This window comes from Anopheles arabiensis, chromosome 2 (genome assembly GCF_016920715.1).
Source record: "Anopheles arabiensis isolate DONGOLA chromosome 2, AaraD3, whole genome shotgun sequence".
NCBI lineage: Eukaryota > Metazoa > Arthropoda > Insecta > Diptera > Culicidae > Anopheles > Anopheles arabiensis.
In genome coordinates, this window is record NC_053517.1 from 91847091 (window position 1) to 91870972 (window position 23882).

Sequence of the window (23882 nt, forward strand, 5' to 3'; positions counted from 1 at the left end):
GTCTCCTTTGTATTGAACTGTCATTTCTCAACAGCACGGATAAACGGATAGCCGGATAAAAGGTACCCGGATAAACGGCGCTCCACTGTATTCTAATTCAACGATCAAACCAGTTGATAACACGTTGAAACTTCTTCTGGTTTGTTTGATGGGAAAAAATGTAAATTGTCATTGGCATGATTGAATGGCGCCACACTTAAAACACATACAGACCTTTAATCCCTCCACCTATCGGTCTTAATTTAGTGCGATACAATTCCAAAACATTGGCGCCTCGGTATAGGCCACCTACACTCGCTTAATTAAACCTTCCATTTCCTGGCGAACCGATCGGTTGGTGGAAAAATTTCCATTTCCCACGTACAGCGTAAACAAGCCGCCGCCAACACCCATCGCGTCATCATGTCTTCGCGTATCAAGAGCGCGCATGCATCTTTACCAAAGAGATAATTGCATTCAATGCACAGCCCTGCACAGTCCTACGCGGTCCTACGAACAATGTTTGCCAGCCACTTTGGGCCACTTGTGCCCCGCTCCGGGCGCAATGCGTGCGCGCCAAACACGTGACAGTTGGAGGGAGCGAGCGCAAATTCGAGGCGTACGGCCGGCGCACTCGCGACTGGGCCGTTTGCATTCAATCAGCAACTTCAAACACAGGGCGGGTCATAAAGTGTAAATAACGTGCAATCTTTCTGCCACCGATATGTGTCTTACACGGCGGGGGTCGTTTCATTTATTTATTTTTTTTCGTACACATCTAAAAATAGTATTTGCCTGTGCTGCTTTACATCGTAGCCTTTTGCTCTGTACCGTCGTAAAGTGTCGCACAGATAACAGATTTGCGTCGATCAAGAAGTCGATCGGTGGGCTAGGGGAAGCTACGCTGTGCTGGCAGCTATCTCCAGATACTCCCTGGCCGCCTCGCACAGTGTCCGCACGCTGCGGCGCAGATAATCCGGCTCGTGGAACGCAAACGTGAGGCGCAGAAAGTGGCGCGCCTCCTTCGCAAAAGAGAACCGTACGCCAGGAATGGCGGAAACACGATACTTCTCCAAACAGTACCGATTAAACTCGGCACAGTCGATGTGCGATGGGAAGCGGATCCACACGAAGTACCCGCCGTTCGGTTTGCGGAAGCTGCAGCCGGCGGGAAGGTGCGCCTGTAGCGTTTCCGCCATCGCGTCCAGCCGTGCGGCGTAGTTGGTGCGGTAGTGGTCCAGCTGTCGCCGTGCCAAGCCCATCTGGATGAGGGTGGCCACTACACCGCCGGTGTAGTTGTTGGCCGCACCTCCACTCATGAGCACACCGCTGGGGGGGGTGGGAAAAAAAGGAATTTGCATGCATTAAAATCATTCTCCTTAGTCCAAAGTCCAAAGTAGACGACGAACCGCCCCACGACCCCTCCTACCTGTTGCGGAATGCTTCGACACAGCGTGGAGGACACTCCATCCAGCCGAGCCGTATGCCAGGCGACAGGATCTTGGAGAAGGATCCGTTCGAGATCACGTTGCCGCGCCATCCCTCCACCCGGCCCAGGTCGGCGATGTCGCGCGCGAACAGGCGCTTCGGCGGTGGCGCGTCCGGATCAGCGTAGTGCAATAAATTGTACACGTCGTCACACGCAATCAAGATGTCGGTTGCGCGAGCGAGTTTTATCAGCTGTTGACACTTTTCTGTGCATCAGGTGAACCAAAAAGAAGAAGAAGAAAAAATCCATGCAATCCCAACAAGTAAAATGGGGAATAATACCCAGCGGCATTATTTGGGGCGGGTTTTCATTATCAGCAATTCTCATCGCGCATACACACATTGGCGCCTTACCACACTTACCCTCGGAGAAGACGATACCGGTCGGGTTGTGGAACGTCGGCATCGTGTAATAAACGCCCCAGAATAGTTTCCCTTTCGTCGGCTCGAACCGGTGCTGATCGATCAGCGCCTGCAGAGTGGCGAGGTTAGGGCCGTCCTCGTCGAGGGGCACTAATCTCCCGAAGGACAAATAGAAAACTCACATTTAACAAGGAGTGCGGGGAGGGGGAAGAGGGGTGACCGCACTTCCGCTTGCTTCCCTTGCTTGCTGCGCGATAAGATTCAACACCTACCTGGTACTATTTTCATGGTATTAAACTGGGCGATGGTTTCGAGCGCTATCATGTACGTGTACTCGTCGACGAATATTACGCCCGCCAGATCGACCAGGGTGGAGAGTATCAGGTGCAGCCCGTTCGTCGCACCACTGGTTTGAACCAGATCGGACCTGATTGTGTGTGTATGGAAAGAAGTGGGTGGTGGGAGAGCGATGAATCAACTGCCTGATAGTACAACCGACCCGAACCCGGGCACACTGATAGCCGAATTAGGCAGTAGCATCAAACCGGTATCACTTACATGTTTATCTCGCTCCGATAGCCGTCGGCGAGGAAGGAGGCGAGCGATTTGCGAAATTCCGTCGTCCCAATCGATGGACCGTATTGGAAGAGGAAGGATGAATTTTTTAGCTCATATTTCTGGAATGAATTAAAATAAAGCGAATACGTGATTTAGTACGTAGTACAGACAAAACTAACGATTAAAGCTGTTGGGTAATACAATAAGTACAATATAAATGTAAAAGATCTCTAAGAGGGATACTTTGTACTTTATATCTGTTTTTGAATTACTTTTCATTAACGCTCATTTCAAACGTGAAACGCTACGATGATAACGCCCTCTACATGTCAATTTGCGAAATACTCTATTAGCCAGCCTTTTGACAGCATTCATGGCATGGCCAGAGTGACCAAAAATACCGATTTATCTGTATTCCTACCGATTTTTGATATGCCTACCAATTCACAGATGACCACCCTAAAACAACCGAAAATCACAGATTTTTTCATAATACTGAACAATAACACAGTAACAGTAACACAATAAAAGTGTGGTGAATATTACAGATTTGAGGCTTGTTTAATTTAATCTAAGTTGTTCGGAATTTTAAAATCACGATAAACCAGTTATTTTTCACTTTAAATGCTGCCGAAAATAGGCACACGGTAAATGTTCATTTTTGACAGCCAATGTTGTGGGCTCCTGCCGAAATTTGGAACAATAACTTGGATTTGGCTGAAAATTCCTGTAAATCAGAACTTGATCAGAACACCACAATGCGTATGGCAATGCATAATAAGACCTTTCTGGTATGAAATATCACCAATTTCACGATAAATAATGCAATAACTTAAGAGAAAAATAATTATTTGAGAATCAGTCAGTGCCGTACGCTATAACCGTCAAGCTGTCACTTTTCTTCAATGGCTACTCTGTTTGTATGTCACATCAAAAATACTGTCAAAATAAGCAACATAAATTAATAATTCAAGTGTTTTTTCATACCAATCTTAGCAAAGTAAGAGTGTTAAAATGATTAAACATTTTTTTCAACCTATTCTCATTGGTGAAAACATTTTCTGACCCGTAATATTTGTGAAAAAGGGCTTTGAAACGGCAAATAAAAAATAGAAGGTCTATGAGCAGTTATTGTCAAACTGCTGCATTAAACTGCCGAAAACTGATACAGTTGCCCTAGACGAATATTTTTTGGATTGACTGTATTTTCTCGTGAAGATTAGCAAACCCCTCCTCCTCTCCCCCCCCCCCCCACCACGCTAAACACTTAAAAACATGTCCAAAACTAGCAATAAAAATTGAAACCACCGACAAACCGACGTGACACTGGCGTTACAAAAGTGTCCCACACGAAAGTACTGTCATTTACCAGTGAGGCGAACACTCCTGTCAAAGTAAGCTCTGTTCACTGCTGCTTCGATGTAAACAATTTTTCTAAATACAAATAGCGAAGGAAGTGTGAGGCAAGATTTTGTGAGTATTATTGGACAAAACACCCAGGAAAATCATTCTATAAGTTTTCAAATCAATGCAAAAGATGTGAGAAGTACATAAAACAATACGCATTGGAATTTGCGAAGAAAAACAAAAAGGGGGTTTAGCAGTTTCTTCTCTGTGTCAGTGTAGTAAGCGAATCATTATAGAGATGGCGCTAGTGTTTAACGTATTTTCATTTGAAATAAGGAGACAACTTTTGAAGCTCATTTTGTTCGAAGTGTCACGTCGGTTTGTCGGTGTTGAAACTCCTACGGAAACTACAGATAAAATGTTGGTGCTCCTGCCGAAATCTGCCAAAATAATCTGGCCACACTGGACATGACAGCTCTCAAGTGAATCAACACAGTTTGTTTACAGTTTTACAAGCCACAGCACCAGTGTCGTGAAAAAGTACGTGAAAATTAGTGCAAAACACAAAGTTTCCATCGATTTCCACTAACAACACCTTCTCTACCTCTTCCTCCAGCACGATGTGGGGTGAACAGAGTGAAAAGTCCGCCCCGTTCGTGTGGAAGAAGAAGCTCGAGAAGCAGGGCCTGAAGGACATCTCACGGCGCGAGCTCGAGGCACTGAATAGGAAAACGCAGCTCGAGAATGTAATCGAGCTGGAAAAGATTAAAAAGCGCCGGCTGGAGCGAGAGCACCAGCAGCAGCAGCGGGAAGACGATATGTATCTGATGCAGCGCTCGAAGGAGGCGGCCCAGTTCGACGAGTGGCAGCGGCAGGAGGAAACGTTCCATCTGGAGCAGGCGAAGCTGCGCAGCAAGATCCGCATACAGGACGGGCGGGCCAAACCGATCGACCTGCTCGCCCAATACATCTCGGAGCAAAACCTGGAGGAATCGATCGAGATGCAGATGCACGAACCGTACACGTACCTGAACGGGCTGGGGCTGGACGATCTGGAGGACCTGCTGGTCGACATCAAGGTGTACAACGAGCTGGAGAAGGGGAAGAATCTGGACTTCTGGACCGATCTAACCATCATCGTGGACGATGAAATTCACAAGCTGCGCAAGGTGGAGGCGGAAAAGCAGCGCATTGCTGCCGGGCGTCGCGAAGGCATCCACCAGAGCGTGGCGAAGGATGTGACGCAGATTTTCCGCGGCAAAACGGCCCAACAGCTGGAAGACCTCAAGAAGAAGATTGAGGAGAAAATTGGCAGCCAGCAGGACGGGCTCGACATTGGCTACTGGGAGAGTTTGCTGTCCCAGCTGAAGGCACACATGGCACGGGCGAGACTGCGCGACCGGCACCAGGAGAACCTGCGCAGCAAGCTCGAGCAACTGAAGCAGGAGCAAGAGCAGCAGGTAAAGAAGGAGGTACAGTCGGAAGACGATGAGGCGGGTCCGTCCGGGCTGGGACAAGCGGACGACTCCTCCTCGAGGGACAGTGCGGCCGTCCAGTCCGAATCTGAAGCGGCCGGACCGAGCAAACCCACGCAAGACACCTACGAATCGGACCTGCTGAACGAGTGCTTCGAGCAGTACAAAAAGGGCGGGTACGAGCCGAAGTACCTGCAACCTGGTGACCTGGAGCCCGGCATCGAAATCATCACCGAAGACAAGGACGAAGAGATACTGGATCTGCTGCGACAGAAGGTGCTCGGCATCAACCAGGACGAGGAGCTGTACTCGCGCGAGGAGATGCTGCTGCGCAAGGAGGCACGCCGCGGCATGGACAACGATGAGGCCGAATTTTCCGTCGAAACGCGTGTCGATTCGCAGGTCTACCTGTGGTCCGACAAGTATCGGCCGCGCAAACCACGCTACTTCAATCGCGTCCACACCGGCTTCGAGTGGAACAAGTACAACCAGACGCATTACGATATGGACAATCCGCCGCCGAAGATTGTGCAGGGCTACAAGTTTAACATCTTCTATCCGGATCTGATCAACAAGAACACGACGCCACAGTACTTCCTGACCCCGTGCTCGGATAATGGCGACTTTGCGACGCTGCGCTTCCATGCGGGGCCACCGTACGAGGACATTGCGTTTAAGATTGTGAACCGCGAGTGGGAGTTCAGCTACAAGCGGGGGTTCCGGTGCCAGTTCCAGAACAACATTTTCCAGCTATGGTTCCACTTCAAGCGCTACCGGTACCGCCGTTAAGTGGAAAGCTTGGGGGAAAGGGGGGGATTTTATGTTGTATTATTTAAGTGCGCACGTAAGCAATTGACTAATAAAGTACAGATTTGTATGATAAAATAGACAGAAACGACTAGTTTTAAGTATTTCAAAAAGCTTTTTCAAGTACTGGAAGTGATTTGAGATTATTAAAATGATTTAGAAGCGAAATAAATCGTCCCCGTACTTGTTCTCCCCGCCCGCTAATCTCTTATCGCAAATTCACGCACAATCATCCCGGACAATAAGCATGTGATTGCGGGATTCTACATCGCCTCTACATTACTTACGATCCGCTCTTCGGTAGCTTGCTGAAAGAATTGCGCACTCTTGCCAAGCAAATCCGGCCCCGGTGCACCGGCCGACAGGTTGGCCACCTGTTGATCGTACACGTTCAGTGCACCGCCATCGAAAAGATGGTTCATTGGCACTTCCCGCCGCTGCACGGTAGCAGTAGAACCTTCCATTTCCGCTCCAAACTGGCACAACAACAACAACAAATTCTAGTTCCACGCTAATTCTAGTTCCAATAGAGCGACCACTTCCTGCTTCCGGTACACGTTTGCTAGGAGAATCCTTTTCCGTAGGTACAAAGCACGACTGCTTCTTGTTTGGAGCACCGTGCACTCGTGTACGCACGCACGACACGAACTGCGCTTTGTTTACACACACTGTGGTGCGCACTTTTGACGGAAGGTTGCTGCGCGAAGCGATAAGAGCGCAACAGCGACCGAGGGGTCCATCGTTGTTTAGCATTTCTTGCCAGACGATGATTTTGGCTCCTCAGCACACTTTTACCTCACAGCCCCAACACACTCACTCACCATTCGTTTAGCAGTTGCTTGCTGAAAGATGTAACAACACTCCCGGAGCAGCTTCTCCGGCGGCAGTCCCATGCCCATGATGGCCGTATCTTCCGTCCTGTAGACGTCCATGGTAGGAAGATCGAAGTTGTACCGCTGGCTAATTTCCTGCCGAACCGATTCCATTGTGCTGCTGCTGCTGCTGCTGCTGCTGGGGGATGGATGTGTTGCCGATGTGTGCACCGTTGCACTAAACCGTATCGAGTGTGTTGCAACGGCTGCAGCTCAATGCGTTTTTATAGTCTTTTTTTACCTTTTGTACCTAACATGCTCGTGCTTGCATGCTTGATCGAGCAGCACGAGGTGGTGGGATCCTTTCTTTCAATAGCGCATTTTGATCGAACAGTTGTAGATGCGTTAAATAAATAATTTCTGTATTTGTTCTGTTTGTTTTACAATTGCGTTTGAAACGAACTCCATCAGAGACTTAAGGCCACAACTATGCTAAGGAGAAGAAGAAGAATGGGGGAGGCAATAATTTAGTTACACCTTCCACGTACGGACCGTGAAACGCAAGTCATGCACATTGCCGGAGCGAATGGAAATTCTTCGCTAAGCTTCACTCTGCATGCAGTGTATCGCCGAGTCTTCCGAAAGCTCATCAAGCGAGGAATCTGGAAAAAATGAAATCAAAATCAAGACATCTTTTCACTGAACAAGAAGGCGTGTTTCGGGATCATCTTACCATGCGTACTGTAAGCAGACGATTTCGAGGAATGATTATTGTTGATATTGGTGCTGTTATTATTATTATTATTGTTGTGATGATGGCTACCGAAGCTGCCGTTCGGCCCGAAGGGTGACCCACTGAGGACGCCCATCCCACCACCCGGCCCGAGGTGCAGCGAGTTGTGGACCGCTCCACCGGCCTGCTGGAAGGTGTACGAAAGCTGCAGGTTGATGTGCCTCGCAAACGGATTCATTTCACCTTCTCTAGGAACTGTGGCAAATAAGAAGAAAAAGAAAAGAGTGGATTAGTACATGAGAGAACCAGACATGTAAGGGTATCCCCCAGTACCTTGAACGTGCTTTTTCTGGCGTGCCCGGGAATTCTGGAACCAAACCTGGGTGACGCGCTTGCTCAGCCCCGTCACCGAAGCTATCCGCTCCAGGTCCTGCCCGTCCGGGTTGCTGTCGATGTTAAAGTTCGCCTGCAGTATCTGCAACTGCTCCTCGGTGAACGTCGTCCGGACGCGCTTGGTTTTGTTGTTCTTCTGGTATCCGTCCGCTTCACAACCGTCTGTAAGGGGAGGATCGATATTAGTTGTCCAAACGCCTAGAAGTCTTGCGCCTGCCCTTATGCTTACCATCGCTCGAGGTGCCGCAGTCAAACATCTCCGAGTAGTGCGTCTTGCACAGTACCTTATCGTCTACGAGGGCGAACTGTTCTCCGGTCGACAGCTGGCGCCCACAGCTATCACAGGCAAAGCAGGCGAGATGAAAGATAAGATCGCGCGCCCGTCGCACCCAGTCGGTGGCACTGATCGTGCGGCTGCACCGGGCACACTTCGTACCGAACCTCCTGGAAAATGGGAAGAGTGGTTGAGAAGGGGAGGGTAAGATCAAGAGAGTGAGATTCGTCGTCATTGCAGATTCATCAAGTACATTAAGTAGTAGAAGAAAAAAACAATACAATCCGTGTTTGCGAAAGGGCAAATTGCTGGAATCTATACGGTTGAAAGGTTACAGTGATGTTCCAATTTTGCTTGAATCGCTGTACAAATTTTATTACATACTTCACTAAGTATTTATGTATGTTCCTATTGAGTTTCTTCCTAAATTTTGTAAGGGAATTCTCCTTTCAGTTTGCATCTAAACGACCCAGCCTAAATCGGGATTCATGATCAATCTGTAATTGACCAGGGCATTCTCAGGCATTCCCAGTTAAAGAATCGAAACTTGTTGGAAACTAACTCAGATCATGACACAGATCAGAGACCCTTTACAAGCCTGAAACTAACACAATTTCCAGGGTTATAGGTTGTCTGGGACTATGCATCAAAAGTGTCCAGCAATTTCGAGAAACCATCCAGCGTTGTGTGTAAGACAGAATTTATGAGTCTCTTGGAACTGCCAGGTAAAGAGATGATGAGACGGCAGTCATTGAAGACATTGGTTAACGATTATTCCTTGTGAATTCATTGCCTACGTTTCTTCTTTTTCTTCTTTGATGAAATAATCGTTGTCGGTCAAGGTCGTCCTGTACCACCCATGGCTATCAGTGACTTACTGACTAGAAATAGTAGGATATTTAGACTTAAGTATAGGAAGGTCTATACGGGCCTACAACCCATTATGGGTATCTTGTTAAGTCTTCCTTTAGTTTCTTCTTCTTTTTCTTCTTGGCCTGCTCATGTACGAGCACGTCTAGTAGACATGGCCAGGTCGTCAATCCGTTTATGTTCTGTTGCCAGTGTTTGTAGCAATACCGCACTGATACGGGTATAGTCCGACACCTCTTGAAGGTTAATATAGGATCTCCATACCCTATTCCGACTCAAAACGTCCAAGGCGTACAGAACGGTAACATATCTTTCCAATAATCTGAGCTTGGGTACACGGGGAAATCCAACCCCTAGAGAGGATGGGTATATGGCTAAATTCTATATAGGCCCTCCGACAATACAGGAGGTTGGGGGAGAGGCCTTGCACCTAGAAAACCCCAAATGCAACGAAAGGTCCTTTAGTATAATATTGTTATTTATTTATTTATTTATTTATTTTTCAAAGGTGGCCCTGTTATCTTCTTGTTCCTTTTTAAACTATCTTTAACGCAATTTCTACTAGGACTACTACTGGGGCTTTTTAAGTTGGGTTGTTCACTGGTTGGCACCTCAATAGTTGGGTTGCCTCCTACCAACGAGTTAGCATTGACAGAAAGAAACACCAGCATCGTTGCCATGTGACTATTAAGCAAACTCAATGCAATGAATTTCAATTTGCATCACTAAGCTTTCAGAATAAAATTTATTGGTGCGCTTTTTATTCATTACATTCACCGTCTGTAAACTACCTAACTGTCGAGTGCGAACTCACTAGTTGGCAAGCGATCGTATCCCAACCAGTGAGGTCATACTGTACAAACTTTTCATACTTCCAGGATACTTTTTTAGGGCCGGTCTGGTGGTACAGTCGTCAACTCGTACGAATCAACAACATGCCCGTCATGGGTTGAAGCGCCGAATAGACCGTGCCCCCATACGTAGGACTGACTATCCTGCTATGGTAACAATAAGTCACTGAAAGCCAAGCTCACTTCACTAGTGGGTACAGACAGGCCTTGCCCGACAACGGTTGTTGTACCAAAGAAGAAGAAGAAGGATACTTTTCAATGAGGTTCTCGTCATTGGGGTAGTTGACTTTTTGGTACCATCGATTCTCCAAACCTATTGAAGTTTAAAGATTAAAGGCTTAGATATAAGATCACAGGTCAAATGCCATCATATGTTTTTAACACTTTGTATCAATATTTCATGGAGATAGCTTATTCTAAAATTTGTAAATAAAGTACTTTTCAGGGTTTAAAAAAAATCTGAAAAGTACGCATAAAAGACCCCCTAATTATTAAATGTGTAAAAAAATTAACCACCTGTGGTCCCTGGCAGTCGACCGGCACTGTACACCGCCGACGAGAACGGAAGTGCCCGGTGAGCACACGCGGAGCCTCAATTTGCCCATTGTGTTGTTCCATATTATGACAGCCATTAATTATACAGCCCGATAACATCGAAACAGCGTTGCTGGTAGTAGTGGTGGTGGTGGTACTGCTGGTGGCATGGAGCCGATGCATGCAGCACTGCACCCGTGCACATTGGCAACTCGCGCTAACCAGAAGCAGCAGCACCACCATCCCCGACGAGGGTCGCGTGCGGAATATCACTTTGTTGATGGTAAATTTTCACCTCATTTGCATGAGCGTCCTCATCGTTCTCTTCGCGCGGTGTCTCTACAGCGCACAGACGATCGTATCCAAGACGATGAAACAAAACTACTGTTCACGTGCATTCACACACACACGCGCGGTGGTAGTTCTACACTAAAAAATGGTAACATTCCTGCTAACAAGATGCCCCCGAGTGCGGCTGGGCAGAGGACAAATTTCGGGCGCTTTCTGCTGTGGTGCTTCATCTTGGGGGCATCAGAATGAAACAAAAAAAAAAGGTTAATCCATCCTGGAGCGCCAAAGCGCGTCCGTGCTTTCGTGAAAAGTTATATCAACCATTTATTTAAAGTGAAGTGTCTGTTTGTTTTCGGAAGGGAAAACAACAGAATGGCAACCAACAGCAACAAAAAATGCATTCTCCTTCACATACACACACAGCCATTTGCATCGGGGGAAGGTTACTCTGGACCTGCAGGAAGTGCAGTTGATGAGATGCACATCGGCATCGCGCCCCGGTGCATTGGTCCCCCCTCCGCGTGCGTCCAACAACAGGGGACAGGTTGACGACATGGGGAATGGTAGGACATTAAAATTAATGATTATTTTTATGCACTTTCGATGTTTGCGAATCTCGAAGCTGGCTTCTGTTTGTTTGCTCAATGTTGTGTTTTTTTTTGCACTCTTGTTTTTTCTCCTTTTTTTGGTGCTCGGTTTGCTCGGCTTGTAGAAAGGTGCGATTGTCTGTTTATCGTGGCAATCTCTACCCTACACGCGCTCACCCGGGGATGGATTATCGAACGAGATCGATGAAGGTGATAGTAAATAACAGGGGGGAGGGGGGTGGAGCAAAAACTGCGAGCCAAGTACAAACAGTACAAACGAAAGGACTTAATGAATGACGGTTTGATGTTTGATGAATGTTAAACTCAAAAGATTAAATATCGGAATTCGTTTTTCACGCGCTCCGCTGCTGCTGTTCTCGCTCTGATCATGCAAAAGGGAGAAAGGTCACTGTTTAAATAAAAAAAAGGTAAAAAAAGGCAAAATCCACATATTTTAACACACATGTGATTCGTGGAATATTTGCAAAACATCGTTTTATGCAGAAAATAATTTACCTAATTTGTTTATTTAATTATTTTATATTACGTCTCCTAAGGGTCAAGAGTTGCAAGTGTCTGTTGGTTAGTTGGTTCTTCTTTATCTTATTTTAAATCTCTTTACAGAGTAATTTAATTTTAATTTAGATTTGATTTTTATTAATTTGTATTTTTGGTATTAAATATGTTTATACTAAGGGCAAACTGCAAACTTATTTGTTGGAGATGATTATAGCTACGTGTTAAAAAGGGGTAAAAGAGACCTAAAGGTAGTATTGTCAATGAAAATAGTACCATGGATACCTAAAACCACGTGGATAAAACTATGTTTTAGATATTTTAAATTAAAAATATACAAACTCTTAAGTTGGTAATAATGCAAGCTAATAAGTCTTGCTTTTTATATTGCTTTCTTATAATTACCGACCACACGTCTAAAAAATCTGAAAAAATTGAAGGATTTTTAATCTAAAAGTCTGTTTAGGCTCTATCTGTCTGTTTTGTTCAATTTTCAAGCATTGAACTTTTCACTAGAATACAATTTTTTAAACAAAAATTGAACCTTAAAGTAATGCTAGTCAATGTTGAGATCATGTGCCTTGCCTTTTACTACTTATTTGATCAAGATCCAGACCACAGGCTTATCCTTGGTTTGGCAAATCTAAATTACGAAAACCTCCAAATTACGATCTATAATGGTAAACTTAGCTGCAGTTATGTTTTTTTATTCATATTTTTCTTATCAATTATTGTTCCGACAAACAATGTTCATTACGGGTTTACACAAACTCAGAAGCAACGCCTTCCTGTGCTGTCTTGAGATTTAGTTGAAGCTTCGAACCATTTTATGAAAATCCTGCAACCAGTCCAGCAAAACAATAAAACCCATTGAATCTCCATGAGCTGCTAGAAAGAAGTGCAGAATAAATGTAATAAAAAAAACAGGTCCACTAAAGAAATAATCTATCGACACTGTTTGTCCGTGTGCACTGTTTATACGCTCATAAAACGGTATTAACAGCAGTTGCATTGCTCATGCGAGTATGTTTTCATTCCACGGCCGTATAGATGCTCTTCGTTAGCCTCGACAAATCGTGCTTTTATGCGTGCGTGCGTAAGGCTACCCTGTTGCTCGTGTAGTGTAGTGATGGAGCAGGAATGGGTGGTAGCAGCAAAAAACTACAAAACCCGACGCACACATCCGGCCATTGCGTTCCGGGGGTGATTGCCGAGATTACTTTATCGAAACGGCTCCACCTTACCGTGAGCGCTTCACATCTTTATTGATTGTGCGCGATTACGCATTGCGCATTGCGCGCGCAGTACGATCGCGGGCAAGTGTGGCGATCGTTTAGGTATCGTCGGCGCGATACCTTCGCTACCGTTGAGCCCGCTGCACACACACACACACGTATCCCCTTCCCGTTCCGTCCTCGTTTGCAGCAGGAACAACCGACAAGCTGGTCGATTTGTATCGGTATTTGGTTGCGATCTCTTGCTGCAGATATTTTCACGATTCGCAATCGTGTTCGACCGTTTGGTCTGGGGACCCACGGGATACGCTGCACAGAAGCCGACCCGAAGATGCTGCACCCGATGCCACCGAAAGGGGAATGATAAATTTCGAGATATTTTCCAGGATTATGTGCATAATTTGCTCTCCCGCGGATGTCCACCGCGATGCGGGGTGCTACGCGGTGTTTCGCTTGGTACGACCGGGGAAAAGGAGAGCGTACCCCGGGCATTCTGGTTTCTGGTGGCAGAGGGTGGGTGACCACAGTTGTCGACTGGTGAAAACACCCGACAACTTGCAGCCGGACCACGGGAGACGTGCTGACTTTAATTGCTTTACAAAACCGGGCTGTTGGTGCCCGGGCTCTTCATTACAATGCACGGCAAGTGATGCTGCGCTTCGGAATGGAATGGTGGGGCGATGGAACTTTATTTTTTCGCTGTGTCGATTGGTCTGAAACGCAGGGATGGGCAACTTAGCATCTGCAGTAGTAACAGGGTTTTTTGTTATGCTTGATATTCTATATGGTTGTAATGTTTGACTTGATGGTTTGATATGTTCATAAGATTCCTATAAGATCATATAATAAATATTGATTCTAGATAATGGGGGCCTTCACGATTCTAGTTAGTTTTTTGTATGGAGTTTGACAGTTGGAGGCTGAAATCATGTAAACAATCCATACAAAAAACTAGCCTGCGATTTTCAGTCTAGAAAATTTTAGCCTAAAAGCTAGAATTAGATTCGAGTACCTGCTCGAAAACACGGTGTTGTTTACATTTATCCCAAGGTGCATTAAAGAGATCAGGTGGTGGAATCTGGAATCAAAGTGTATGTAGTCCAGGTGGTCTCATAGCATTTTTTCATAACTAATTTTGAACATCACTTTTTGGCAGAACGGGTGAACACTTTTTCTCAAACAAGCTTTCTGGAGGCTTGACGAATACTCAAAACACCCTTACAATCTTCATTCAGAAGCAGAAGCGATAAAAATCAGCCTTCTAAATTCATACACCTTGGAATAAGCCCACCTGTATATTGTACTCACTTAGATAGCTGCTCGAAAACTGCTATACAATGGAAATAGCTGACAGGCTGAAATTTCAGCCTACGAGCTTCAAACGGAAAGGGCCCCAATAATGGATTATCCAGCGATAGGTCTAATGTAGTCTATTATAAAAAGGTCAGGAAGAACATTAACAAGAGCTTGGATGTAGTGTCATAGGAAAGGAGTTCACGAACAGGACACTGATCTTACTATAAACAACCAATTCCGATAAATGTAACGAGTTATTAGTTACATTTACATTTACATTTTATTCGTTACATTTACTACAAAATAAATTGCTATGCTAACTAACATCAATTGGTTAATAATATCAGCATTATTCATTATCTTTGCACGATCATTTCCATGTTATTACAGGCAATACCGGTTAATTGCAATACAGGCTATTGTGGAAGATCTATTTTCGAGTATGCTTTGGGAAACTTAAAACGCCTTTCGTGTGGAATATAAAACAAAATGTATTTTGGCTCTTGTTTTAAAAAAAACAACATTTCATTTTAACTTTCTTGTTCATTCTGTTGAGTCTAATCCAGTCAGTGTCAGAATACAATGGAATATATGCCATAAAACCTACTATTGTTTTCTGAAATCCCCATTGTTTCGCCTTTCGCGATTTACATCTTTTCAAGATTACATTCAAAAAGAAAATTTCAACATGAAGTGGCAAGCATCATACGTCTACTGCAGAAAATGCTATATGTGTTATTAGTCAAATGAAGTTATTACGAAAATGGATCCTCTACTCCCATTTTCACGAATATTTAAAATGTTTAGAGAGCATGGCATGTTTAAATTATGGCAGACATCGACATTTTTAATCTGTTTTTAAATCTTGAATTTACAAAGCATCAAGTCTGAGCACTATTGTAATCAATGATATTTCAGCGAACCACTAAGAAACGCTTTGAGATGAAGTGAGGAATCCTGTACTGTTGCCACAAGACATACATCATCATTATAGAATAGTCGTTTTGTTAGCCTCCTCAAATCTTTGATTTGTACCTTATGAATTAGAAGAATTTCAGAAAGCGACATACCGCCAACGAGGTTGCTCACCCCTGCTTTCCATTGCGCTCTACACTTTTTCGCGAAAAATCACTGCACCCGGGGTTTCCGGAAACTTGTCTCGGTAAGCCACCAGGGCTTGGACTACAGCAGCAACAGCAAAAGCAACACACCCGATGCACCCTTAGAAGGAGGTGCAATAATGAATTTTATTGCCTCAGAAATTAGCTCCCTCTTTCGCTCTCAGGATGGGGAAGAGCCCACCTATTGTTTAGAAAGCATTGCAGGCACCAAACGGAACCCCTTCGGATGGAATCCCTTTCAAGTACGAAGGCCAACCAAACGGGCAAGGTATGGGAAGAACGTACCAACGGGTGCCCAGAATGTTGTACATCGGGATGTTTCTCAATGGTGACTGGCGATTGGTCAGTCTGGGCGGGAGAGGGGAACTGGGGAAAAGGTACACCATTCCAGATACGAATTCGATTGCAGCAGCAGCAGCAGTGGACTCGCTCGCGTACTACATGCGTACTGCATGTTAAACGTTCTTGAAGCGCGTGAAAAAATATGTCGATATTTATTATTTTCTCTCCTTGCGATTCAGCGTGTTTCCTTCTCCTTCGATGCCTCCCCTTAGTGTGCCAGAGTGGAATAATGGAGAGGAAGGGGGGAACAAGGAAGGAGTGTTCTGTTGCATTGATTGCAATGTGCACAACAACCGGGTGTACAACCGGGTGCACGGGTCCCAATGTTGCAACATGCACGAAAGATTCGAAACAAATGCAGCAATTAAAGTGCCACAGCCACAGTGCCGTGCTGTGTGCCGTTCGGAGATGTCGTGTTGGAGAACCAGTAGTACAGGCACACACACACGGGGGGACACGAATAGCATATTGGACTTGGTGGTACAGCCAACGGTTGGGAATCATGCTCATGTTCGACGGTACCAGATGTCACCCGGTTTGGAGCAGGAAGGCACAGGATTTTGGAACGAGTTTTTGGAACCACCCTTTCGACTGTCCTTTCCCGGTAAGGCACACACTGGGTGACACTGCCCCTAACAAATCCGGTACAGGTTTTGAGGTATCATTGATAAACGTACAGAATAGCACCGAAATGGCAATCGAATTCGTCAATGAATGTGAACGTGCGTGAAATTGGTAAGCATTGGTATCCCCCCTGTTTGTCTGATTCACAAGCTGCCAAGAGGTTTGCCAAGAAGTTTCAAGCATTAATGAATCTTTGACCCTGATTGAGGCCCATGTTGGAATAAAATCCCATATCTCGTCTTTGTTTCAATTCAAACTCACCGCTTTAGAATGTAAAGCGGATGCAACTTTTGGTGAATACAAAATACAAACAACGCGCTCAATTAGACGAGAATCAGCCCTGTTGATGTTTTCTTTTGAAGAATGGACCCCTTGCTCCATGCTTTACATGTTACAAACTCTTTCCTAACAAACCACCTACCAAACCTCTGGAGAAAAAGAAGTCCGAAGAAGAAGAGTGTTTGCCAAAATTCTCGTCTTCTCTGAAGCAGCCAAAACAAACCCGGAGGATGTAGATTTGTCAAACAGGGTCGAGAATTTATTCCCTTGCCTACATTAGAATAGCTGATGGGAGTTAACTGAGCATGAAAAAGCATGCCGTGGCGTGCTGGCCTTACTTTCGGCGAGGGACCTTCATGTCCGGGACCTTGATGGCCCAATCGTGATGCCGTGTTGATGGGCGGTGATGCATACATTATTTTCGCACCCATGTTACAGCACCGGCCGGCTACACGGCAGCAACTGTTTATTTATTAAAATGTGCTGCTTTCCGATTGCTTCAAAGCCAGTGCAAGTGTTTTGGGGAGGAGTTTATAATGTGGAATTCATATTTTTCCATCCCTGGCCAGGTTTGTTCGCTGCCTGCCTTTTGATCATCGCAAACATGGGTTATATTAATGAGACTAGGGCCACTGCTTCACCGAAACAGCACTACTAATTGTCGTCAAATTAATGAGTTGCACGAGCCGTTCGCCCGTACGCAGAAAGTCTCTAAGGGTCTCTAAGGACTCTGGTGTACTATTCCTATAGCTTGGAATGGTTTCAGGGGTCGACCCGGGGAGTGCCTTACTTGGTGTAGTCCGTTTTGCAGTAGATTTGTCGCTCGCGCAGAAAGCAGGACGGTTGATGGTCGAGCGGTGTGTGGCAGATGCAGCACCGTAGGCAGGCGGAATGCCACGAGCAGCCACCGACGTCTAGCAGGAACTGGTCCGATATGGGTTCACCGCAGGCCGTGCAGGATCGGAGCTCTTTCTGGAGGGATAGAAGGACGAGAGAGAAAAAAAAAACAGGTTCATAAGTGTACTAAGGCGATATTCTTATATTGTAATGCACTAGAATCAATCCATTAGGAAGTACTCGAATCGGGTCTTCTTGTGTATTTAATTCCAATTTGATTCTCGTACAAGCAACTTCAAACTGTTTGAGGAATCGCTAAGGACTGAACAGACCCAACCCGGCACACTCAATTACATTATTTACGCCTGTATGTTGTTTTCCGGAAACAAATGGCAACGAACGGGCGCATGGCACTGTCCGGATGGGAACCCTTGTGCCAGAAGGACATCATACACCTTTACACCAGGGCGGGTGTGTACCAAACCCAGAAATAACAATGGCAGAGTTCCTGCTGTGCCGAAGTGGGTACTTCAGTTTCTGCACAGCACTGCGGCATGATGAATGATGCGTGTACAAGGGCTGTCCGTTGCACCTTTAGCAGACCGTGCAAGGACCCGCTTCGATTCGGAATGTGACAGTAGGTTGGGTTGGGGTTCATAGAATGATATCGGAGGAAGAAAAAAACGAGGAATAAACGCACATCACTATACAAATCCTATTAACACTCGAGTTGTGTGAGAGGAGAATGAAGATCCCTTCGCGTGGCGGTCCCTTCTCTTCCAGCCGCAAAGGTGGCAATGAGCGCCGCTTCAACAATGAGCGTCTAAGGGTCGGTGAAAAACGGGCGTTACATAATCACGACATGACTTTCTGGCTTGTCTATCCTAACCTTCGCCTATAGGACCGGCACCGCAAAAACACACATACACACTAGACAATAAATGGCACCTTTTGCGAGAGGGACCAGCCAAAGACCGGACAGATGATCGGGAGTCCTCGGCGCGAAGATTTATGATCCTACAGCTGGTCGGGACGGTGCGGGCGTGTGCCAAACTACGGACACTACGGAAAGTGCACTGTGCTCCGGGAACGTTCCTTTGTCTGTCCCGCGTTGGAATCATCCGGCTGTGATAGTCATTTGATTGCCGAAACCATCTGATAGACCCACAGCTTTGTGGGTTTATTACTGGTGGGCTTGATTTTGGGCGGTTTTTGATACAATGTACGATGTACAGGGAGGGATTTGATTTGTTACCTTTCGGGTGAGAACCGTTGCGGGGTGTAAACATAATTTTGAACGGCACATTGTAACGGCTAGAATTTGGGACTCGGTGTTGTTTGTATACCCAAGGTCACGGTGGCGCTAGTGAGGTTGACAAAGGGCATAGTTTTTGTAGAGTGTAAAAGATCTTCCGTAATGGGGAATAGAAGGATAAGCAATTAAGCTGTTTTCATTCCGCAATTGTACAACTGAGGTTAGATATGGAAGTTGAAGTTACAAATATCCTTACCTCGCTCAACGATTTAAGGTCATTCTTTGAGGGTTTAAGGATCTATTAAAGGTATTGCAATGTTAAAATTACTGGATAATAGGATAGTTATCCATATGATATTTGCTCAATGTAGATAAACTTGATGACTTTGTCCTTGAATATGTCTGATACTGTTTAATCAGTGCGTCCAAATTTCAAACCATTCAAACATTTTGGACTTTTTTATTGTCTTTTGTTTGAACTAGTTAATTTGGCCCGGTTACAGGGTTATGCAAGATAATTTCTGGGGTATATAATAACCTGCAGGCAACGGATTTCTTAAAATACAACACAAATTCCATGTGGTTTTTAATTCCAAGTGATGCATTAATCCCGAACCCATGTAATCCTGAAATTTTATAGAACTTATTCTGGTGCTGGAACTGATTCCATTCCCGTATCGGTATTATAATTAGTCATGAACCTGAGCGTGGAACTGATCCTATCCCCTTACTGATCCTAACCCCTTACTGATCCTTTTTACTGATCCTGATCCATTCCGGTCGGGAAGTTGATCGCATTCCCATACCGGATCTGAAAAATATCTTGACCCCATAGGGTAAACGTACCTATAGTGGTGTAGTAACAATAGTGGTAGTATGGCTCTAAAATGTGATAATAAGATTATTAATAACAATTAACTTATTTATTTCATTGTTTAATGTTCTCTGTTCTTTTAAAAAAGGCTATAAAAGTTAAATTGGGCCATTCCATTGCAGTGATAGAAACACAACATATTTTGTGAAATGTGTCAACATTCTTCCAAAATCCTTAGGATTTCAAAACTCATATTTTTGCTAACGTTTTAAATGACCACATAACAATGCAATTATTATTTTTTTAACACAACTTTCGTGAAATGTTATTGATTTACTAATATTTATTGCCTTTGGACCATATTTTCGCATTTTTATTTGTTTTTTTTTTACCATTATGCCATTATAGGTACAAAAAACAGCCATGTTGCTATAGTGGTCATAATTATAAAATTAGTAAAAACCGAACATTTTAGATTTTTTTCCGCGATATTGTTAACATTTCGTATTGTTTACACTAAAATAAGCAACGGAAATGAGTTTCCTGTAAGTAATTTACCAAAAAATTCAAAAATTCGTATATTCAACTGAGTGAATAACCGACTTCGAATCAAGCTTACTCTTACTGGTTTTTAAAGACTACAGTTATAAAGTTTTTTAGTTAATATTTCATTTACTAATCACACTTAATACATTTTTACGATCAAATTATGTAAGAAAACAATATTATGGATGTGATTCTTACTATTCATTTGAAAACAGCTTCAAACTAAGTTCCGTGTGTATTATACACAGTTTTTAGGTATCTTTGTTTACCAACACGATAGTAACACAATACTACGACTATAGGAACCATACCACCATTATAGGTACAACGAAACAGTCACAAAAATATACTTTTTTTCGTAAATTTGTTGTGTTTGATGGTTAAAATGCTTGTGATTGCGAAGATAAAACATATTCCCATTGCTTTCTGTTAAAATATTCATAAATTTACCTTCCTGACACTTTAAATCTATTAAAGTACATTTGTACCCTTACATTGATAATTTTACCCTACCGGTACTTAAATTGTATATATATCGGTATAACAGCTCCAAAAACCGTACCGGCCTTGGAATTGATCCCAAACCCAAACCAGAACCTACAATGAACCCATAACGGTCCTGGAACTGATCCTGACTCCATGCAGATCTTGCAACATATACATTTCGGTACTGGAACAGAACCCCCTACTGATCCTTGAAATGATTAAGATTCCATGTCTGTCATGGAACAGATCCTGATCCAGACCTGATTCCACTAATCGAACCACCCAGTCCATTTTTCCTATTTTTATCTCTTGTTGCATCGAGGGGTCCCGCGGTACTATCGTCAACTCGGACATTTTAATAACATGCCCGTCCCATGGACCGTCCCATGGACCGTCCCATGGACCGTCGCCCTAATCAAGGATTAACTATCCGGCTAAGTGGTACTAAGTATCGAAAGCCTGTATAGATCGGCATGTCCTGTTACTCCTAAAAGAAGGTTATTTGTTTCAGTTACTTTTTCGTATAAATGTTTTCGCAACGTTTTCAAACATCCGGATCCAGTTCTTTGGACCACTGATTGGAACATTTTACTTACATGTAGTAGAAGACATTCTTTAGCTTTGCTTAAACCAAAAATTAGGCCCATGCATAGAAAAAGACCACGGAAAAAAGTTCAATTATTCAATTCTGACTGAAATTTGTATCATTGTTCTCCATACGTTTCAAAATACCAAAAACTAAGTCAGCATTGCGTTTTCTATAGTCGATGTGGTTGCCATTGTATGGATGTAAACTAAGCAAAAAACATCCAAGCTACCGCTGGAAAGTAACGCTGATCAGCCTTTACTAGAATTTTATAATAGAGATATTCCTTCTAATCCGATAGTAATGCTCAATGCTCAAGGTAAACTAAGGAATAATCGTTAAAAACGTGAATATCTGTCCTCTTTTGAGGCTTGGAAATGGATCAATTTTTGAAAGAGTGATGCCAGTTTTTGCCACGTTGAGTAAAAATTAGCTGAAATAATCCAGGGCAAAGTCAATCAATACCATCAATTTTGATATAGATTACAGGAGATTACAGTAGACTAAGGTAGTTGACATCTAGAATTCTTGAATCAAATCAGATGTGACAGCTGATCATAGCAGCCATAGCTAGTCTTATTCATGTTGAAATCTTTCCGTATCAAGTTCAATAACGAATTGTGTCAATTGCCTTATTGCTTTATTGTTTTACAAAAATCGGCTCAGTTCAGTACGTAATACCCGTGTGCTGCTGGATAAACTCGAGATGGTGCGACACCTTAGTCAGCACACCTGGGTATGGTGCAGAGGCGCACGGTTTGACGCTCCATGACACGATACCGACCTGGACACCGTGATGGAGTAGCGGACCACCGGAATCACCCTGTTGTGAAGCGTAGGAAAAACATTTCGTAAGTAACTTGCAACCTCCAACCATTGAATCTTCCCGTTCCCCTCCCTGTCAACTTACACTGCACTGTCCCTTGCCGCCCCCGGGAATGGCGGCACAGATGTGCGATGGATAGATCGTGCTTGTGTGGATCGCATTGCACTCCTCGTTCGGGACGACGTAGTAGTCGACGCGCTGCAGTGTAGCCGGTGCCGATCCACCGGTCGCCAATAGACCCCAGCCGATCAGTGTCACGCCCAGATCGTCGAGATCATCCTCCACCTCAAACATCGGCGCGGGCAGGCGGACCGGTTGAACGCTCTCGCTAAACACGATCGGACGCTGCAGCTTCAGCAGTGCAATATCGTTCAGATGGCTGTTGCGTGAGTCGTACTGCGGATGGGCTATGACCTGCGCAATACCGTACACCGAGTCGTCGACGTCGCGGGAGATGTTGGTACGCCCGACCTGAATTGTTTGGAGGTACGTTGTGGTGGAGCTCACGCAGTGGGCCGCCGTCATTGCCCACAGCTCGGACAGGATGCTACCGCCGCACGAGTGGCCCCCGGTACTGCCGCGAAGCGACAGCATGAACGGGTAGTCCAGGATGGATGCATCCGTTCCGTTGACAATGCGACGATCTGGACCCGATTCGTCCACAAACGTCGAGCGGGATGCGGGAATGGCTGTAGAAATTGGGATTGTTTTTAAAGGCTCTGAAGAGAAACTAAAGATGTTTTCTTACCCAATGCCACACTGAGCAGGGCGAAGGAAATTGCAAGATATTTTGTTTGCATTTTTAATGCTTGAGTATTGTTTGTTAATCGCAGTTGTTAAACGGTTGTAAGTTGTTACTGGTATGTCTTCTCCTTAGACGCGGAAAAGTATTTATACAAACTGGTAGAGACATCGTGATATCGAGCATAATCTTATCACAGCGCAAGGGAATTCCTAAAAGGCTAGACGATGCCAAACCGGCTCGAATCGGCAAATCATCTCACAGAATTTCTAGCTCAGTAGGTCAGTTATTTTTGAACAAAAACAAACAAAGCAGCGACAGAAATTACATACATAGGTAGCGGTACATTAAGCTCAAAATTGCTCATTCACAGAGTTGATCTTCAATCTCGGCGATTAGTCAATCGTCTCGCGTGACGTCGAGCTACCGATATCGATAAGAACGGCGTGTGCATCGGTTGCAGTTCCTCAGCTGATAAGGCTCGGTGCACTGCCAAGTGCAATATTGGTCGTTTTTTGTATTATTGCCTGCACTGCCATCGCTATCAGGCACGTAATCCTCCCGAAAGATAGATGTGACTGGTTGTGGGGTTGTCCTGCCCGGGCTCTGTTGTCTACGACGTACCAAACTGACCTGCATTTCAGGGAGCTGTCCGGATAAAGCAACACTTACGTTTGGGAAGGCAAAACCTTCCCAAGGAAGAGCGCCCGTGTTAATGAGCGTCAAATTTTACTCGCTTTTAATTGTGAGCCACTAAAAACTGTCACCTTGAGGCCACGGTAGAGCCACCAAAACGATTGCCACCATCGTCCACCTGCCAACGTGTGGGACCGTTACCGAAACCATTACCTAGCTGCCACCGGACGGTGTGGAACATATTAAAATGATATAAAAAGTTGGGTCGTAAAAACACTGGCTTCTCTCGTTGTTCACCATCATCCCCAAGGGCAAGTCAGATCCCTGGCTTCAGCTCATTTGCGTAATCGAGAAGCTGCGTTGTGTGGATCTGCGCGTT

General features: G+C 44.8%; 4 protein-coding genes across 5 annotated transcripts in view; 1 reads left to right on the forward strand and 3 right to left on the reverse strand.

Moving 5' to 3' along the window:
- Nucleotides 1-687: 687 nt before the first annotated feature.
- LOC120895007 (uncharacterized protein YER152C) lies at nucleotides 688-7074 on the reverse strand. 2 transcript variants are annotated; one of them, XM_040297966.1, is made up of 6 exons: nucleotides 6839-7074; nucleotides 2389-2507; nucleotides 2103-2257; nucleotides 1831-1980; nucleotides 1409-1673; nucleotides 688-1308 (listed from the first exon to the last, which is right to left on the reverse strand). In XM_040297966.1, the coding sequence occupies exons 1-6, from the start codon at nucleotides 7001-7003 to the stop codon at nucleotides 879-881; spliced, it is 1284 nt and encodes a 427-aa protein (XP_040153900.1). In that variant the 5' UTR covers nucleotides 7004-7074; the 3' UTR covers nucleotides 688-878. The 2 variants fall into 2 exon arrangements, with proteins under 2 accessions (XP_040153900.1, XP_040153899.1); XM_040297965.1 differs by lacking the exon at nucleotides 6839-7074 and adding an exon at nucleotides 6305-6690.
- Nucleotides 4188-6097, forward strand: LOC120895006 (cactin). The gene is made up of 2 exons (XM_040297964.1): nucleotides 4188-4275; nucleotides 4352-6097. The coding sequence occupies exon 2, from the start codon at nucleotides 4356-4358 to the stop codon at nucleotides 5997-5999; it is 1644 nt and encodes a 547-aa protein (XP_040153898.1). The 5' UTR covers nucleotides 4188-4275; nucleotides 4352-4355; the 3' UTR covers nucleotides 6000-6097.
- A 332-nt stretch (nucleotides 7075-7406) lies between the features above and the next one.
- Nucleotides 7407-23882, reverse strand: part of LOC120895008 (LIM/homeobox protein Awh-like) — a 30095-nt gene continuing 13619 nt past the window's right edge. Inside the window, exons 2-6 of the mRNA XM_040297968.1 lie at nucleotides 17566-17747; nucleotides 8185-8399; nucleotides 7896-8117; nucleotides 7563-7817; nucleotides 7407-7491 (exon numbers count right to left, since the gene is read on the reverse strand). Coding sequence (XP_040153902.1) covers nucleotides 7430-7491; nucleotides 7563-7817; nucleotides 7896-8117; nucleotides 8185-8399; nucleotides 17566-17747 — 936 coding nt within the window. The 3' untranslated portion in view covers nucleotides 7407-7429. The remainder of the gene's footprint in view (nucleotides 7492-7562; nucleotides 7818-7895; nucleotides 8118-8184; nucleotides 8400-17565; nucleotides 17748-23882) is intronic.
- LOC120895009 (chymotrypsin-1-like) lies at nucleotides 21923-22979 on the reverse strand. Its single transcript, XM_040297969.1, has 3 exons — nucleotides 22874-22979; nucleotides 22210-22814; nucleotides 21923-22122 (listed from the first exon to the last, which is right to left on the reverse strand). Exons 1-3 carry the CDS (start codon nucleotides 22923-22925, stop codon nucleotides 21967-21969), a joined length of 813 nt encoding a protein of 270 aa, XP_040153903.1. The 5' UTR covers nucleotides 22926-22979; the 3' UTR covers nucleotides 21923-21966.

Excerpts from the sequence above, each read along its gene's own strand:
- LOC120895006 (XM_040297964.1), top strand. The coding sequence starts at position 4,356 with ATGTGGGGTGAACAGAGTGAAAAGTCCGCCCCGTTCGTGTGGAAGAAG.
- LOC120895007 (XM_040297965.1), bottom strand. The coding sequence starts at position 6,481 with ATGGAAGGTTCTACTGCTACCGTGCAGCGGCGGGAAGTGCCAATGAAC. Across the intron at positions 2,258-2,388 it reads TATCGGAGCGAGATAAACAT|GTCCGATCTGGTTCAAACCA; the intron begins GTAAGTGATACC and ends ACACACAATCAG. Across the intron at positions 1,674-1,830 it reads CGGTATCGTCTTCTCCGAGG|AAAAGTGTCAACAGCTGATA; the intron begins GTAAGTGTGGTA and ends CCTGATGCACAG.
- LOC120895009 (XM_040297969.1), bottom strand. The coding sequence starts at position 22,925 with ATGCAAACAAAATATCTTGCAATTTCCTTCGCCCTGCTCAGTGTGGCA. Across the intron at positions 22,815-22,873 it reads CCTGCTCAGTGTGGCATTGG|CCATTCCCGCATCCCGCTCG; the intron begins GTAAGAAAACAT and ends CAATTTCTACAG. Across the intron at positions 22,123-22,209 it reads GCGGCAAGGGACAGTGCAGT|GGTGATTCCGGTGGTCCGCT; the intron begins GTAAGTTGACAG and ends GCTTCACAACAG.